This window comes from Neolamprologus brichardi, chromosome 22 (genome assembly GCF_056152115.1).
Source record: "Neolamprologus brichardi isolate AB-2024 chromosome 22, ASM5615211v1, whole genome shotgun sequence".
Lineage (NCBI taxonomy): Eukaryota > Metazoa > Chordata > Actinopteri > Cichliformes > Cichlidae > Neolamprologus > Neolamprologus brichardi.
This window is the reverse complement of record NC_142124.1, coordinates 4,083,448-4,101,472: the sequence shown is the minus strand read 5'-3', so window position 1 is coordinate 4,101,472 and position 18,025 is coordinate 4,083,448. Positions and strand designations below refer to the sequence as shown.

The 18,025-nt window shown below is 39.7% G+C and overlaps 2 protein-coding genes across 2 annotated transcripts; both read left to right on the top strand.

Annotated features, from left to right (window-relative positions):
• LOC102786404 (C-type lectin domain family 6 member A-like) lies at positions 1-11,306 on the top strand. The gene is made up of 6 exons (XM_006804238.3): positions 1-98; positions 807-887; positions 5,896-6,060; positions 8,337-8,488; positions 8,952-9,076; positions 11,109-11,306. Exons 1-6 carry the CDS (start codon positions 32-34, stop codon positions 11,263-11,265), a joined length of 747 nt encoding a protein of 248 aa, XP_006804301.2. The 5' UTR covers positions 1-31; the 3' UTR covers positions 11,266-11,306.
• A 1,564-nt stretch (positions 11,307-12,870) lies between these two features.
• On the top strand, positions 12,871-17,275 carry LOC102778759 (cytochrome c oxidase subunit 6B1-like). The gene is made up of 3 exons (XM_006804211.2): positions 12,871-13,003; positions 16,780-16,880; positions 17,123-17,275. Exons 1-3 carry the CDS (start codon positions 12,898-12,900, stop codon positions 17,174-17,176), a joined length of 261 nt encoding a protein of 86 aa, XP_006804274.1. The 5' UTR covers positions 12,871-12,897; the 3' UTR covers positions 17,177-17,275.
• The last annotated feature ends 750 nt before the right edge of the window (positions 17,276-18,025 follow it).

Genomic DNA, 18,025 nt, shown 5'->3' with positions numbered 1-18,025 from the left:
ATCTTAAGCTGATTCTCTGCTGGATGAGACCATGGGAGTGAATAATGGATCGACTCTGCTTGAAGAAGAAAAAAAGCTGGAAGCATCCACAGACAGAAGTAATCAGCTTTTCTTTTTATAAAGTATTTCAATTGGTTTTATTTATTTATTTAGTATTAGTCATTTCTTAGCCTGTTTAACACTAAATTCAATTGCATGCATGGGTCGAGTGGGTTTAAGAAGAACACTGTTGAGGTGTGCTCATTATCATGTTAGCTAATGATTTAATTAACGAGCTCATTCTGCTTTGAAGAAGCAGAGATGACAACAATAGTGACTGCAACATAATAAAAATGTTCCCACTCATCCTCGATGGTGTCTGCTGGATTTTTATTGTTTAGCTTTACAGTTGCCTCGTCCTTTACATTAGAGTGAATTTTATTTTCTGGGTTTGTAATATGGATTTTGAAAATGCAACGACAACAATATTTCTTTTCAGAAACAATCTACAGACTTGGGATCAGAGAGATGTTTGAAGTCTTGGTGGCAGATTTCATGAAATTAGAGCAAAATCTATCAGTTCATTGATCTGCCTGTGTCTGATGCAACCCATACTCATCAACCATGCAGGGCATGGTTCATGCAAATAAAGCAGTCCAATGCAACAACACAACAAAAAGAGATGCTGTATTTCAACAGGAATATTCTGCTGGTCTGTTGGACTGCTTTGGGTGAAATTCCCAGTCTCCTCCTGCTGAAATGTAAAAAAGGTCTATAAATGTTTAAGTGCTTCTTTTTTCCCTTTGTTGTTGTGTCGGCTCTCTCAGGTCACTACAGACAGCTGGCTCATTACTTCTGTCTGCTCTGCTTTCTACTGACCATCATCATTCTGCTCCAGACTCTCTGCTGTGAGTGCCTCTTTGCATCTATAAAACTCACTGACCAATGGGAACGGGTTACTGAAAAAAGGAGATAATGTGCTGATATACATATAAGACCTTAACTGATATTTTGAATATTTTCAAATAATTTACAATAATTTACAAAGTTGAGTTTATCTCTACACTGCACCTGCCTGTACGTGGCATTTAGCCACTTTAGTCTGTGTTGAACCTACAGCTCAGTGGTGACTGAGATACTGCCTATCCTCGCCGGCCAAATCCTAAACTCAAAGGTTTAAAGAAAATAAAAACAGAAAGAGTGGATTTCATTAGTGAAGTAACACACATCATGTTGGATAAAAACATAGGGCCTTGTTTGAAAGTAAGAGATAAGATAAGATAAGATAAGATAAAACTTTATTAATCCCTCAGGTGGATTCCTCTGGGAAATTCGGTTTCCAAAAAAGCACAGCACCAACAGAAGTTACAGAGTTACATTATATTATATATATATATATATATATATATATATATATATATATATATATATATATATATTAGGGGTGCAACGATACTCGTATCGATATCGAACCGTTCGATACAGTGCTTTCGGTTCGGTATGCATATGTATCGAACGATACAACATTTTTAATTTATTTTATCAACTTTCCTTCTGACGATGCTGTCTGTGTTGAGCGCTCAGTGGATCTGCGCTCGACAGTGCAGCCTAGGCGGAGTAGTCGAACACAGATCCACTGAGCGCAGGGCAAGCTAGCGAGACAGAAGCTAGGCTAGTTGCAACATGGCAAATTGAACCTCCCCCACCCTCATTCAGATCTGGCGTTTGGAACTATTTTGGTTTTCATGTGATGTATGACCCTGAAGGTAAGCGCGTCATGGACAAAAGTAAAACAGTATGTTGGATGTGCCAGCAATGCTCAATTGGTGGGAACTAGTGTGTTAGCGCAGTTAGCTCGTTAATGTGTTGACGTCTTCCAGCCCCACTCATGAGGTGATCCGCGGTAGCTCGTTAACGGAGATTTGCCGTGTTGTGACGTTAATGTCATTTCAGATTAACGCTGACAGCACTAGTGGGAACACAACCAATATGACTGCACATTTACTCCGACATCATCCTAGTGCAAAGACAAGTGGAAGCAGACAAAAACAAGCAGGCATGCTACAAACTTTACCCGAGTCATTTAGACAGCCGTTAGCACATGATTCTCCTTATGGGGACCTGATATGTTTAATATGCTGCTGAGAATATAGCCCAGAAGAAGCGTATAGTATAGCTTTTATTTTGGAAAGAGACATTTCTCTGTAATAAACTCTCTTTTCCAAAGATGAGTGATTCCTCAATCAGATACAGGGCTCGCAAAATCGCTAGCCCGACGTCCTGGGGCTTTTTTCCAGTCGGGCTACCAAAATCTATCTCTGCTCTGCTCGTCGGCCTATCGTAGGAAGGAAAAATATATGTCAATGCTTTTGCATTCTTTCGGAAATGTAGCTGGGTAATTATGTCATTGGCATCGGCCACTGTCAATATGTGACATACTGAAATCGCGTTTGAATTTGCGCTTGTTTTTTGCTTTCACTTTGCAATCCCGTGAACTGTGTATAGAAAGCGACAGTACTGATTGGTGAGTGATGATAATTTGCGCACCAATTCCTCTGACATCGTCTTATCAATCGTTAGCTTACTATGCAAACATGACAAGTGAAATCTCCCGCAGCTTAAACATGTGAGAGGTTGATCGCGCAGAGAATCGCTGAGCGTTATGTAAGTGCGTGTGTAAAAGCAGCAGGATATATATTTTAGTTCTGCTGAGCCAAATAAGACAGGTCAGGGTGAAGAAGTGACAGCCAAAGAAAAGCTTACCACAAAACGGAAAGGTTATGACAAATCAGACTATAAGGAAAAAAGAAAGTGCAGCTTTATGGTTTCATGGACAAAAGAATTTCTGTGGCTGCAATATGACGAGCTAAATAACCAGGGCTGCACATAAGTGGTCCGCAGGTGCGCATTCGCTGTCAAAATAAAAACCCGCACAAGATAAGAAGTTGCAACGCGTGTTTGCGTACATAAGATTTTCAGGAGGAGGACAGACATTTGTTTAGAACTCTTAAAGATGTCGAAGAAGCTCCTTTAAGCAATTACTGTGATGTTCCTCCACCTCCAAAGAAATGTCAGAAGGAGTCCGAACCACAAAAGAAGCACGTATTCTCGGAAAAGTGGTTGCAGGAGGTGAGCTGGCTTCAAACAAATGATGAACGCACAGAGATGTGGTGCAGAATGTGGCGTGAAAATTTAATAAATGACAAATTAATAAAAAGGCATGAACATTTTTTTTGTATCGAAAAAATATCGAACCGTGACACCAAAGTATCGAACCGAACCGAACCGTGAATTTTGTGTATCGTTGCACCCCTAATATATATATATATATATATATATATATATATATATATATATATATATATATATATACATATATATAAACAGTGTTGGGGAGTAACGGAATACATGTACCGCCGTTACGTATTTAAAATACAAAATATGAGTAACTGTATTCCGTTACAGTTACCGTTTAAAAAGGTGGTATTTAGAATACAGTTACTTTGTTGAAATAAATGGATTACACGGCGGTACTTTCCTGTTTCATATTGTGGCGGGTCAGGACTGTTTGGGTTTTGTTTGACAGCTACGTTCTGTTGTTCCAGGCGGCAGCGTTACGGTTGCCATGGTTACAGGGTTTCTCTCTCTCTCTGCGTGTTTCCTGGGTGAGAGAGCGCCTGTTGTTGTTGTGCTAAGCTAATAGGCAGAATGCTACAGGTATAGCTCTAAAGAATGTAGCATCATAGGCAGTGTAGTCCGTGCTGCAGGGAGAATGGACTGCCATACACGTTATGTGTCTGTGAGCGAGGGAGGGAGAAAAAGGAAAAGTACGAGCTGTCATCGAGCAAAAACGGAGCTGGAAGCATGTAAATATAATAATAACCACTGCAGCCAAGAAGAGTGCCTGACGAGCCCAGTTGTAAGTAAGCTATTAAGACTCGACTGTACACCGTGTTCGTGTTTTCCTCCAAAAACAATAAGTTCTGTTGGAGCAGCCTTTCAACGCCTCTCTCTGTCTCTGCTAGCAAAGTTGACCCAGACAACAAAGTAAAGCTAGTTTTCAGCTACGAGCCGACACAGAACCCACCGTATTAGCCAGAGGTCCCTTTACTACGGTTCGGAGCCGCGGACCTTCAGTAACAGTAATAAATCACAGCAATAGTACATTCATGTAGTTGTAAACAGCATGATAATATATTAAGTAATCCAAAGTATTCAGAATACGTTACTCTCATTGAGTAACGTAACGGAATACGTTACAGAATACATTTTGGGGCATGTATTCTGTAATGGAATACATTTTAAAAGTAACCTTCCCAACACTGTATATAAATACAGAGACATATATAAATAAAATATACAAAGGGGATAAATAGAATAAATAGGAATAAAAATAAAAATACAAGTGAATTGCACATTTCCAGTATGGAGTCTATTGCACTGCTGATTATTAACAAAAAGTATTGCACAGTGAAGTGAAGAGGCACTACAGCTTGCTTGTTCCCCCCTCCTTTGTCCTCCTGTCTCCCCTCCCTCTCCCCTCCAGAGAGGAGTTAAACAGTCTGATGGCGTGTGGGACAAAGGAGTTTTTAAGTCTGTTGGTTCTTGTCTTTGGGAGAAGCAACCTGTCACTGAACACTGTTCTGGTTGTTTATGGCCGTGTGCAGAGGATGCCCAGCATTGTCCATAATGTCCCGCAGTTTCTTTAGTGTCCTTTTCTCTGCCACTGTCACCAGAGTGTCCAGCTTCATGCCGACCACAGAGCTAGCAAGTGATTGTAATAGATCCTCGCTAATAGTGGAGCTCAGAATAATATGATTGTTAAAGTTCTCCAAGCGAATGCTAACAGCATAGCGAAATTTGCCTGTGTTGTTATGTAGAGTGGACCCGCTTCACACTGGCAAATGTAACTTGTTGCCCAGGTGTTTCCTTTTGCATTGATTGCGCTCGCACAAAGGAGTTGTGTGTAACGAGCCTTCTTTCTTTCACTCTTTCCATCTGCTGATACACAGATGTCGGGGTGTGCTGGCTGCCACACAAACGGCTCATCTAAACGAAAACAAAGACGCGTATATTACTTACAGCAGCGTGAAAAGCTTTGAACCACTGGTTGGCTTCAAAATGAACACAGGACCAGAAAATAACTGCAGCTGTTCAGAGAAAATGCAGTGAAGAGGACCCTCAAAACAACAGTCACCACTCAAGAGATTGCAGGTGTGAAAATGTCACAATTCACACAAGATTCAGGCGGCAGACACAGGCTGGATTGTAAGACGTAGACCTCTTAGCAGTCACAGAGTTTTTTACTAAAACTTTACTAAATAGACTTTTTAAAATATTTTTGTTTTGTTAAATGTCTGAAGGAGAGGTCAGAGGTCAAATGTGGCATGACATTTAAAATCTAAACTTTCTGAGTTACAGACAGAATGATACTAAATATCAAAAACAGTATCAAATGTTACCAGGAGTCTCAAATTTTATGTCATTGGCGTATTTTTGTCAACTTTAAATGCCTAAAGGGACAAAAATAAATAATTAAATTTTCTTCTACTGCTAACCTGCCTTTGGAGAGCACTGCATTAGTATACAGCGTACATATGGAGGTACTGGTAATAATGCAGGAAAATTTTACCATGATTCTGGTGTTTCAACAAAAAGCAGGACGAGTCTTTTGTCATTTTGTCGAGAAATAAATCCGTCGGTCTCTGCGTCTTATTTTAGAATAAATTCTTTTATGCTTGCAGGGAGGACTAACTCTGTTCTTTTTGAATCATCCCTTTTCTCACCTCTGTCAGTCTGCTTTGCTTTCTGTCTGGCACTGCTTTATTATCCCGTATCCATGGTAACGGGTGATGAGACATTGTGTATGCAATCTTCTGACACTGCTGCGTGTGTTGTGTGTGTTTGATACCACAGTGGTTCAGCTCACACTGGTGTCTCAGTCCCAGTCGGCCCTGCAGGAAAACAAACTGAGAGGTTTGAGAATCGGGCTGGAGAAGCTCAACCAGTCATATCAGCTCCTGTTCTCCCAGTACCCTGCTCTAAACCAGTACTGCCCGATCAACAACGCTACCACTGGTGGTGAGTCTGGGCGCATTTTTATTCAGAGCTACAAGTGTGAAGAGAAAAAAACGTTTTTTACACCCACAAAAATCACAACTTTTTGAAGATGTTCCTGTGAGTTCCTCGTACACACTGTGTCTGTTTTCAGGCATTTCTATGGCCAGACTTCAAAACTGACGCATCAGTGGATAACTGGGTGGTTTTAGTGTAGGGATGCAACGATACCAATTTTTTCAAACTGATACGATACCGATACTTGGATCTGAGTACTTGCCGATACAGAGTACAAAAACCGATACTTCTACCACACACACACACAAATGCAATGAATTGGAAGACAGGTTTTATTTTATTCTTTGCCGATAATAAATAATATCTTAATAAAAATGACCACAAAAAAATTTCAAGTGAAAAATAAGCACTTCTGTTAAATTATTGCAGAGTCTCCACATTGTAATTTTACAAAATATCACTGAACTATTGGCACTGTCCCGAGCTTTCAGAATAATAAATAAACACTTCTGTTTGGAATAAAATAAATACAAATTAGGTTTGAGAATAAAATAAACTTTTAAATTGTTGCAGAGTGTCCATATTGTAAACAAACAAACAAAATAACGAAAGTATTTGGCATTGACAAACAAACTCATCAGTCCACTGCGCCGTTAAACCGAGGACTGACATCACACACACACTGCTTGTCTTTACCTCTTCAGAAAGTTTTGGCACCATTATCTCCCTGATGTGTGGGCGGCTGGGAATTTCATATCGCAGCTCGAGTATGCTGAGAAGACGGTGCAATCCTATGTTTTCCACGACCGGCATTGGCTGGTCATCCAGAGCAATAAAATGAGTCGAGCCTCTGTTATTTAAACTGCCCGTGGATTTTCTCTTGACATTTTTCATCGCTTTTCCAAAACCTGAGTTAAAGTTGGCTGTTCCACACTGCTGACATTTTGTTTAGCCTAGCTACAGCAGCCTCCAGTTTCTCTTTTTTATCTGGAGCCGCCAGTCTCACTCGCCTAACCCTGTGCCTGTTTAGCGCGGGATGTCCCCCTAGTGGCCAATCTAAAAAACTACAACAGAAATGACAAGCCACCCTCTGATTAATGAAATAAGTTAGTATCGGTTCATGGTATCGGTTAACTTTTACGAGTATGAGTACACACACATTTTACAGTATCGGCCCCGATACCAATACCGGTATCGGTATCGGTATATACCAATATACCGATACTGGATGCACTGATACCGATACTGGATGCACCGATACCGATACCAGTATCGGTATCGGTGCATCCCTATTTTAGTGTAAAGGTGGTCTTTGGGTGAAGGTTTACCTGAGGCTTGGCTCTAATAATAAGGCTGTAACAGAAAGGTAAAGAAGCTAATGAATCCCTTATATAAAGGTCGAGTATTTAACCACAGACGAGTTTGTGAGAGAGAAACCGTAAATGTCTTTTACACCACAAACTCTTTCAGTCAGTTTCAGTTTGGTCATTTTCTTTCAACCACACAATGTCCCAGTCACGCTGAAAAGCTGCCAAACAAGCGGCAGATTAAATATAGACAACTGTTTACAAAAAACCCATTTGACAAAGAAGCTCTGATTTCCATTATGCTGTGAAAAAGACAAACAACTCGAGCGTGATTCAGATTCAGATAACAGATCCACTTTGAGCTTTTGTGTCATATTACATATGACGAGTTTCCAGTATGTTAGATAAACTGATTTAAACCAGTTAAACTGGATGTGTAACATTAGTCTGTTTGTTTTCAGTCTGTAATCAGTGAAATAAATAAAGTAGAGAACATATTTATCCCACTTACTTATGACACAACATAAAAACACACTTTCATAAAACTATTACAGGCTTTTCAGAATAAAAGCTGACATTAACACCTTCAGACTGTCGGGCTGTAGTCAATTTTAAATGGTTGTAGCTAACACACAATCCAAATTTAAGTCTTGCTTGTGGAGAACTGTGTTGTTGTTTAATCATTTACACATTCAAATGCAGTTTGTTGAAAAATATGTCATGATTTCAGTGCTGTTGTAGGATTATTTCATACTGAGAACAGTAATAATGAGACGTACAGGATGCTAGAAAATTTCAAATCACTGCTGAAACTTGACCCTGGCTTGACATTTAAGGTCTTTTGAAGCTTAAAGTAGATTAAAACAAACATTGAGGGGTGAGTAATCTGAGCCACATCTTTTACCTATTCTTTATTATTATTATTATTATTATTCTTTATTATTATTATTATTATTATTATTATTGTTCACTCAGAAAGAGAGTGCAGCCTATGCTTACCTGGCTGGACGCCTCAGGGACAGAAATGTTTCCTCTTCAGCCAGGACAGAGCTGACTGGATCAGTAGTCAGTACCACTGCATGGCACTGGGGGGCGTCATGGCTATAATAAGGACAGAAGAGGAGCAGGTGAATGCACACACACACACTACTCTGTCCACCTGCTCTGTCCTGTCATTTCCAGTTTATATTTATTCATCAAGCACATAATAAATATTAAATTAGCCGTGCTGGAACCCTTCTCCTCTCACAAATCTTCTTCCCTGCATTAATGACATATTCAGCCTCTGTCCAGTTGTAAATATTTGACATGCTCTTCCTGATATGTCCTACATTTTGGACACACTATTTGACGTACAGATTCATACCACCAGGAAGAGAAGTTAAGAATAGATTTAAGGCCTCTATGAAATATGGAGACGTCTGCAGGAGCGGCCAGTGCTTGAGGTCAAATGAGGTTTTGTGTTTCGCTCTTTTACTGTACATGTGAGACAGTTTGTGTTCTTGATTGATCAACAGTAAAGAGAATGTTCTTAAGGAATGAAATTAAGGCTTCTCTCTGCAAAATGGTAACGTTTGACATGTTTTTCAGGAGTTTCTGTGGGAGAAGGCCCAGAGTCTGAGTCAGGGGGACTCATTCTGGGTCGGCCTGAGGAGCAGCGGCGCTGACGGCGGCTGGCAGTGGAGCGATGGCTCGCTGCTGGAGAAGGGACCACAGTGAGTATGATGACAGGCATGAGGAAGAGGAGGAGGTGGTGCAGGACAAACAGTATGTGCTGATCTCTCCTCCTTAAGTTTGTCTCAGGCTGAGGACATTTTGCCAGATCAGCTGTCAGGACACAAAACTATGAGAGGACTAGATATTAAAAATGTATGTGTCCCTGTTCATAGTCAAACATTCCTCATGGTCTAAATATAAAAATACATTCACATTAATTACACCGAGCCACTTTAATGTCATCTGTCATTCCTTTAACCTGTTGTCTCCCATTTGGGATTTAAGAAGACGATAACTACTTTATCCAGTAATTAGTCTGTTATTTTTCAAAAGCAGTTGAAATAATAATAATATTAGTAACAGCAATTTTAGCAATATTAGTAGCAATTGTAAGAATAGTAGTATTATTGGAGCCTGGGGCTCGCTCGGGCCACTTTGGGGGTGGGGTGCCCTCGGCCTCTCCGCCTGGGGCTCGGTCACTCAGGCGCAGCTGGCTGCCGGCGGAGCTCCCGGGCACGTCACTGCAACCCCCCCTGGCTTCTGCTCCGCGGCTGCTGAGTGACCCCTCATCTGGGACTCTCCTCAGCTCTTTCTGGGACAGTGGCGCAGCTGCCCCTCTGTTGGTCTTCCTTGGTCTCTTGTGTTCTGAGGGCTTCTGGATGTCTGGAGTTGTGATCTCCTCCATACCTGCTTCATGCCCTGGAGGACGGGGCTGTGGCCCCCCCACACCCTCTAGCAGATCATTACATGAAGGAACCTTTTAAAAACAAACGCGTTCATGCTCACAGGTGTACACACGGGTGATCACACACACAAACTACACCCTTTTTGGCTCCTACCTCAAAGCACACTGTGCGCTGTCGATCTTACGTGCTGCACAATAATGTTTAACATTTAGTATTTACTGTCATATTCCCATATATCATTGTGATGTTGTTTATTCTATTGCTCTTGTTTTCTTCTGCTTGTTTTCTTTTTTCTTTCTCAACAGGTGATCCAGGTGATCGATGTATGTATTTTTTTTTGTCTGCTTATTTAGTTGGTTTTTGTTTTTTTGCCCTTTATCCCCGTCCCTCTTCTCCACTGTTTTTCCCCCTCTTCCTTTCTCCCTTTTCTTTTCCTCATTCAAGTCTGTCCCATATCTAGCAAGTGAAAATAAAAAATAAATAAATAAAATAAACAATAAAAGATGAATCAAATAGACCATTACGGCAAAGCTGGGATGGTCCATTTGGTAAAGTAAATCCGTTGGGCATCTTTCCTCGCCTTTAGACAATAATTCTGATGGCAAAAGAGCCAAACAGGCAAAAAAAAAAAAAAAGAATAGTAGTATTAATGTATATATAATAATAATATTAATAGTACTATTAATAATAACATAACAGGTGCATTTAAACAATTGAGAATCAACAATGATGAACAGAATTTAAGTAAAATGCTCAAATTAAAGAGCAGATAATAAACAATGGAATATGAGTTTGATCTTAATTTTAAAGATGACAACACAATCAAATAACATTTAGTAGTTAATTATAAGAAGCATAAGATTTAAGCAGCAGTAAAATATTTGTTGGAATAAAATATTATCACATTTTTCCCTTCCTGTTTGTATGTACTATTTAAACTGATCAGCCACAATATTAAAACTACCTGATGAATATTATTACAATATCTTTGTGTTGTGGTTCCCCACACTGGGGATAAGCTAAGACCCTCTGAGGCTTTCTTTGTGTGGCACATACTGAGCATGCCCGATCAACTCTGGAATCTGGAGGTCTTGCTCTTGAATTCAGTAAAACACAACATTGTAGTGAGATTACAAAAGGTAATCACCCATCAGTAATTGTGGATTGTGTATACGTGAGATTTGCAAAGCAGCTGAGAATTTCACTCCTAAGCAACCTAACCACGGTGTCTTCCCACTGTGGATTTACTGCGAGGGGATTAAAACACCGTGGGAGTTTTATTATGAACATTATCATATGTCAGAGTATCGGTTGCCACGGTAACAGAATATAGTGTGTGTTGCAGGTTTTGGGCACGCGACCCGGATAACGCGGGTGAAAGCAGTGCGGATCTGTGTGGTCGACTCACCCCGAGGGTCGTGTACAGCCGGAGCTGGTTCACTTTCAGATGCTCCAACAAGCTGCGGACGATCTGTGAGAGGAGGCGAGCTTCTCTGACCTGACACCAAAATATCTTCATAGCAAATAAACATTTTACTCAGGAAAACCCCCATGTTTGTCTGTGCTTTCATTGTGTTTTTCAGCTTCATTTTTATATCCACTATCTATCTACATTTATTTGTTTGTTTGTTTGTTTGTTTGTTTATTTATTTATTTATTTATTTATTTATTTGGGGGGGGCAAACTCAAACTAATTCAAATAAAACCTGATATGAGATCTTCCCAATTTATGCACAGGAGGCTAAGGTTTATCCTGGTAATTTTATAGCTTATTATTATTATTCACTGCTAATTTGGAGCTTCAGGAATTTTCTGCCTTGATCCATCAATTTGATCTTTAAATTTTATAGCAATGCAAATTTTAATATATTCATAATTTTATCACGTTTGTTGTGTGAAGAGGAATGAAAGTCAGTAGAACAGGACAGGATAGATGTGTGTGAAGGAGGAAGACAGTTGTAATAGTTGTAATAGGTGGGTGAATTTAAACACTTGGGGTCAACCAACAAAAGCAACAGGGTAGAGGTGGAGGTGAGTGTCAGGGGCAATTTGTAACAGAAAAACAGCAGGGAGTGTTAAAGGGAAGGTTTACAAGAGACACGATGTATGATTTGAGTGTGGTGACAAAAGCACAGGAGGCCAAGCTGGAGATGAGTGACCAGCGTGGATTAGATATGAATACATCAGAGGTCCAGCTCAGGTCAAGCGGTTTGGACACAAGGTTACTGAGATGGTTTAGATTTTATTCATATGTGTATTCCAAGATGCTCAAAAGCACCTTACAAGCAATTAAAGACCAAAATCATGGTATGCTTAAAAAAAACAGTTGGAAAAGACCATAAAATTAAAAAGTCAACAATACAGAATCAAGCAGAACAGACGTGCTGATGCAAAGAACTAAACTTTGAGCATGGCTTCTTTCTTTTAGTCCTTTATGTCAAAATAAATCTGTGCTTGTTGCTCCTCTGTATGTCCAGCAGGTGGCAGTGCTGCCTTTCCAAACATCGGTGGAGGCGCCATTTTTTCTGTGTGGGTTTTTTTTGGCCGTTTTTTTCCCAGCATGCTTTGCCGGCGCACTGTCTTTTAAAGCTAGAGGACGCCGGGAACACGGATTATAACAGAATTGATTTGTCGACGGTAAGCCGGTTTTCTTAAGGTTTCTACGTGAATAGCGAGTCGATACTAATTTATTTTAGGTGTGTGCGCAGTTTAGAGCCTCTGTGAGTGGTTTTTGTGCTTTTTTCTTTTAGTTCTGTGGTGAAAATGTTTAAAAAACTGTGTGTGATTAGCAAACAGCTGAGCAGGATTAATCTTAACTTTCTATTTTTATCGATAACGTCGTTAACGAACGGATTCATCAGGACTCTCGTTTTATTTTCCAGTTACTGGCAGGGAAAATGGGCTTAATATCAAATTAGAAGTTAGTTTTAAATAAGTTTAAATCGGCACACAGCATAAATGTTTGCAGTTAAAGAGCGCAGCTTAAAGATATGTTATTTAAGTAGCGCTCACTGACTATTATTAGGATACTTTGTGGATATAAATACTTTCTTGTAGTCCGTGTGTGCAGCATGATCACGTTTAAGCGTTGCTCACACGCTGTTGATCCTTTGCAGACCTCCAGCAGCTGAAACATGTCGGACGCGGTGCAGGAGAAGATCAAGAACTACAGGACGGCTCCGTTTGATGCCCGCTTCCCCAACACCAACCAGACACGCAACTGTTTCCAGAACTACCTGGGTAAATGAGACGTGTGCTGCACACGGTGTCCACGCAAAGTCACGTCAACCTTTGTCATAATTCGGTGTTTTCTTCCATCAGACCAACGCAGGTGCAGTTCCTTGTTTCCTCTTACACTGAGCACAACTTGAACTTTGAAATCAGACAGGTAAAAATGGCCTCAGGTTATTTGCACCTTTGCTCTTCAGCTTTGCCTGGTTCTTCACTCACACTCTCGTAATGTTTGGCTTCTCATAAACAGGAAACCTGCAAATCTGCTGAGTGTTGCGAGTCTTTCAGCTGAATTCTCACTTATTTGCTTGCTTTTTTCCCCCTCATTTTGATTTCATCATCTATTCACATAAAAGCTGCTTTTGGCATTTCCAATACTTGGCTGCAGAATTTGTTGTTTTCATTTGAGACTAATTGAGGGTTTAAACTGCAGCAGTTCTCACTTCCAAACTTCTTCTGGTCAACTTTATTTCTGTGTGAGACGACGAGTTTTGACAATCGACGCAACCCATGCTTGATGTCTGAATTTCAATATTTAAATCTAAGTTGCTTTGCTGCTAGTTTCTATTTCAAATGAAAACTCAAAGAATTAAACGCATCTCCTTCTATGCTAAAGCCCAGTGTGATGGTGGATTTGCTGCAGACTAAATGCACTCTCTAATTATCTCTTTCATCGCTGCTGTGATTCAGCTTCACGTTAGACGTATTGATCCGTCTGCATATGTAATCAATGTTTTGATTAATGCTGCTTCTCTGCTGATTTTTCAGAGTAAAAGTTTGCATCAGTCTTTGTGGAAGTGCAGTAAAAACTAAATGCCACCCAGACTGTTTCAATCTGAAGTGACTGTAACCTAAATCATTTTGGTAATCTGATACCATTACTTGAATTGACCAATAACAATGCTGTGACACTTTAGTTTTGCACTTCAGGGTAAAAAAGCTGCACATGGGGGAAGTTTGATTCCTGCCAGAAAGGCCTTTATTCCATGCTTACAACGGTGAAACACACCTATGATCTTTTCTCAGGCATAACCAGTCGGGCTAATGAAACTCCTGTTTATTGCAGGGTTTGAAGCCAGAAGTTACCTTATATGGATGACGGGGCACAACGCAGTCGGTAATGCTTGGTTAGCAAGCAGCATTCATAAAGTGTTCAGGTGCAACACACTGATATCTATTTATAAATAGATAAATAAATGGTAAGTAACAGAGTAACAAAACACAAAAACTCGACTCGCCAAAACTAAAGCACACTCTTCCTGGATGATCTGTAGCACACAGCATACGTGCTACAGATCGTCTATTAAAAATGCTCCAAATGCCCAAACATCACAGAGATGGGAGGTCCAGCTCAGTGACTGTTTATCAGACATTCGGCCTGGCAGACAGCCGTTTGCTTCAGTTCACTGTTGAACGTCTCCCTGAGGCTGTTATGAAGGGAGAACTCTCTGTAGAGACCAAAACCATTGGTGTAGCAGGCTGTAAACACGTTTACTTCTGCTGTGAAGTTGGATGTTGGGAATCACTTCTGCAGTCAGGCTTAAGTGCCCATTAGAAAACCTTCTTGGTGCGTTTGCACTGGCTTCATTTTTAAGCCGTGGAGGAAAAGGATGGATGAATGACTTTGAAATATTTAAAATAAACGTGTTGACAGCCCGATTTTAAAAAGGAGAATTTGCTATGAGTGGTTGACAAATAGGAAGTTATTTTTCCTTGTTTTGTTTTTGTATAAATTACCACTTAATTATTTTACCATGAATACTTACATTTGTTGGATTTAATGTATATAACAGCTGAAAATTACACCAGTTTTAAGAGGAGTGATAACTGCATCTCCCCCGATGCAATACCCAACTGTGTTTCTCATTTCAACATATTTGTTGGTATTTTATACATGTCAGTGTAGGGCTGTGCGATATGACCAAAATCTCATATCCCGATATAAGACATCTATCGTCCATAACGATATAAATCACAAAAATGTTACATTTTCTGTGAATCTCGGGCAGCTCGACTTGCGTGACGTGTGTGTCATGTACCCGGAGTCGAGTGTTTTAACAGATGCATGAAACGATACATTTTTAGACATAAGTTGTAACGGCCGCCGTTTTCTTTGAGTATTTATTACACGGCGTGTTGCGGGGAAAAGCCTGTTCTAACGTTTGAGTCTAACGTTTATTTTTTAGCACCTGGCGGCTCTTTTTTTACTTCTCATCCGTAAACACTGTAGACTCTTTCATGTGATTCAGTTTATTTTGAAAAGTCTCAACAGGATCTTGAGCTTTATTGTGAAAGGTTTATGTGGAACATAAACAAGCGGACATGCGATGGCGTTACCGTCGTTGTTGCTAACGACAACGCATAAAAACAGGCGCTTGTCCGTCTGTGGTGTGGTTATATTAAATATAAGAGAAAGAGAGAACTTTAAGAAATTAATATAGCCACTACAGTGACCATCAAAACCATGAAAAAATATTGCCGTAAACAGTTTATTTTGCGACACCACGAAACAAACGATAGCGTAAAATGAAACGATAGATGTTTTTATATCGTCATCCGATTATATATTGTTATATCGAACAGCCCTATGTCAGTGTTAGTTATTGTGTTCAAACATATGTAGTACTTAAACTTTGATTATTATTATTGATTAAAAATAATCAAATATTTTAAGGATAAAACATAATTTCTCAAAAGTTCCAAAATAACTTTGATATCTCAACATTCAATCTGATGTTCAAACAATTTTTGACTAGTTTATTATTTAATTATTTTACTTCCTAATAGGTAAGTCACTCAGTCTGAAACTCAAGAGCTCAAACTCATGATGAGTCTGAATTTATATATTTTTTTAATTGTATTTTAACACAATGTTAAAATACAATATTTGTGTTACAAGTTTCTTTAAAATTTCCTGTCCTGTGACGTGACAGCCTGAACGCATCACACCGACAGACAGAAACAGATTGTGGTTTTGTTTGGTTTTTTTGAGCGACAATAAATGTCAGGGGCATATCAGCATTTTATGATTTATTTATCTTAATTATAAAAGTTAATAGTGACTGAACTGGTTGTTTATGGTCACATAATAAAACCATGTTGACATTTGGCTCATAAATAAATGATGTTTGGGTTTCTAACAACAGTTCCATGTAAGATAAATGAGGACTTTGAGACTATCGTGTCACAGCAGCGTCAGCATATATAATGGGTAGTTTCCTACTTAACTCCAGACAGGATGATTTGGATGTTTTGTTGTTGTTGTTTTTAATCTGATTGATTTTGTCATTCGAGTTAGACGCCTGGTGAGCTAACAGTGAAGTGTGGCAGAGGACTGTTTGAGCCTCCTGACTATTTTTGTGCTGTCTGAGGTTTTTGGAGCATTTTTATTAAAATCACATGAAAAATGTCTTGCTGTCAAATATAGATCATTCAAGACGTTTGTGCTTCCGTTTAAATGAGTGAAATTCGAGTGTTTTATTGGCCTGTTTCTTAGCACCTATTAGCAGGTGTGTTGCACCTGTGCGAGTATGAACATACAGCTAACGTAGCATTATACCCTCTCGTCCATATACGGTCTCTACTGGCTTCCAAAAACTAACAGGGCAACAGCTAAAATGCTGATGTTGACGTTTCAAATAAATATAAACGGTTTATGGTTGATTTCTGTAGGTCTACACTTCTTCCACAAGCCATGCGTTAGTGTGGGGACACCGACTGGCTTTGCTGGCTGTTTAGTGTCCGTCTCTGGTTTGACAGCTCGTCTCCCTCTTTGTTTTGTACAGACTTCCACAGATGTAACAAAGTTCTGTCAGCCAAAGACCAGGACACGGCTCCCTGTGACTGGTACCGCAGAGTCTACAAGAGTCTCTGCCCAATCAGCTGGGTAAGTTACACTGAAACAAATCTCACTGTCTCTCTCGGCTGCACCTTCATTTGCTTCTGTTCCAAAATTCTTGGTTTTAATTTTGGTTTTGACTGATTTAGTCGTCAGTTTTCTTTTTCACTCATCACCTAGAAGCTCTACGTTTAAAGTTGTAGAAATCACATCTGTGTTTCAGGCTAGTTTCCACTCTTGGCATTTATTGCTCCACTTTTTGATTTTCTCCTGTTTTTTCTTTCCTGCAGGTTCAGAAATGGAACGATCAGATAGAGGCAGGAAGCTTCCCTGGGAAGATTTAAGGAAATGTTGATCTCCATCCGATTGTCTCATCTTAAGATATAAAAGTGAAACACTCCAATATTTCTGTACAAAAATGTCATAATAAAATGTTACTATGAGTCATGTCTGACTTTTGCTAATTGACAGTTGTAATTTCCAGTTTACTCAGGCTTTTAGCTGCGTCTGTGTGGCACCATTATAACTGTTTGAATTCTCTACAGCAGCGGTCTCCAACCTTTTTTGCACCACGGACCGGTTTATGCCCGACAATATTTTCACGGACCGGCCTTTAAGGTGTCGCGGATAAATACAACAAAATAAAACTAGTACCGGTACCGAAAAAAAGAAGATTTATTCATAACACACGTGAAAAGACCCAGGAAAACGGAGTTAACGATAAAAACGATAACAAAATAACGCTGAAAACCAATAAAAACCCTGAAAACTATACATTTCACACCTGAGCCTCAACTCTCGCGGCCCGGTACCAAACGACTCACAGACCGGTACCGGTCCGAGGCCCGGGGGTTGGGGACCGCTGCTCTAAATACTACAGAAAGGTGCTTCAATGCTTCCTTTATTACCTCCTTTAGGAGAGGAGACACTTGCCCATCCTTTCTGGTAAGAAAGGAGATGATGCTGACCCACAATGCAAAAGTGTTGCATCATCAGACAGCTCATGAAAACAGGGGTGCGCATCATTATATAAATTACTAGCTGAAAGCTGTTGTAGAGATGCAGCTCAAAATGATTGAACTGAAAACGGAAACAGTCATTCTTCTGAACTGTACCTTTAAAAATAACTTTCAACATAAACTATAAACGTTGATTTTATGCTATGAATTTACTGTCAAAAAAAGTCTATTCAC

Coding starts and splice junctions, on each gene's coding strand:
- LOC102786404 (XM_006804238.3), top strand. CDS start 32: ATGGGAGTGAATAATGGATCGACTCTGCTTGAAGAAGAAAAAAAGCTG. Junction 6,061..8,336: donor CAACAACGCTACCACTGGTG/GTGAGTCTGGGC, acceptor TTGTTCACTCAG/AAAGAGAGTGCAGCCTATGC. Junction 9,077..11,108: donor CTGCTGGAGAAGGGACCACA/GTGAGTATGATG, acceptor TGTGTGTTGCAG/GTTTTGGGCACGCGACCCGG.
- LOC102778759 (XM_006804211.2), top strand. CDS start 12,898: ATGTCGGACGCGGTGCAGGAGAAGATCAAGAACTACAGGACGGCTCCG. Junction 13,004..16,779: donor CTGTTTCCAGAACTACCTGG/GTAAATGAGACG, acceptor TGTTTTGTACAG/ACTTCCACAGATGTAACAAA. Junction 16,881..17,122: donor GTCTCTGCCCAATCAGCTGG/GTAAGTTACACT, acceptor TCTTTCCTGCAG/GTTCAGAAATGGAACGATCA.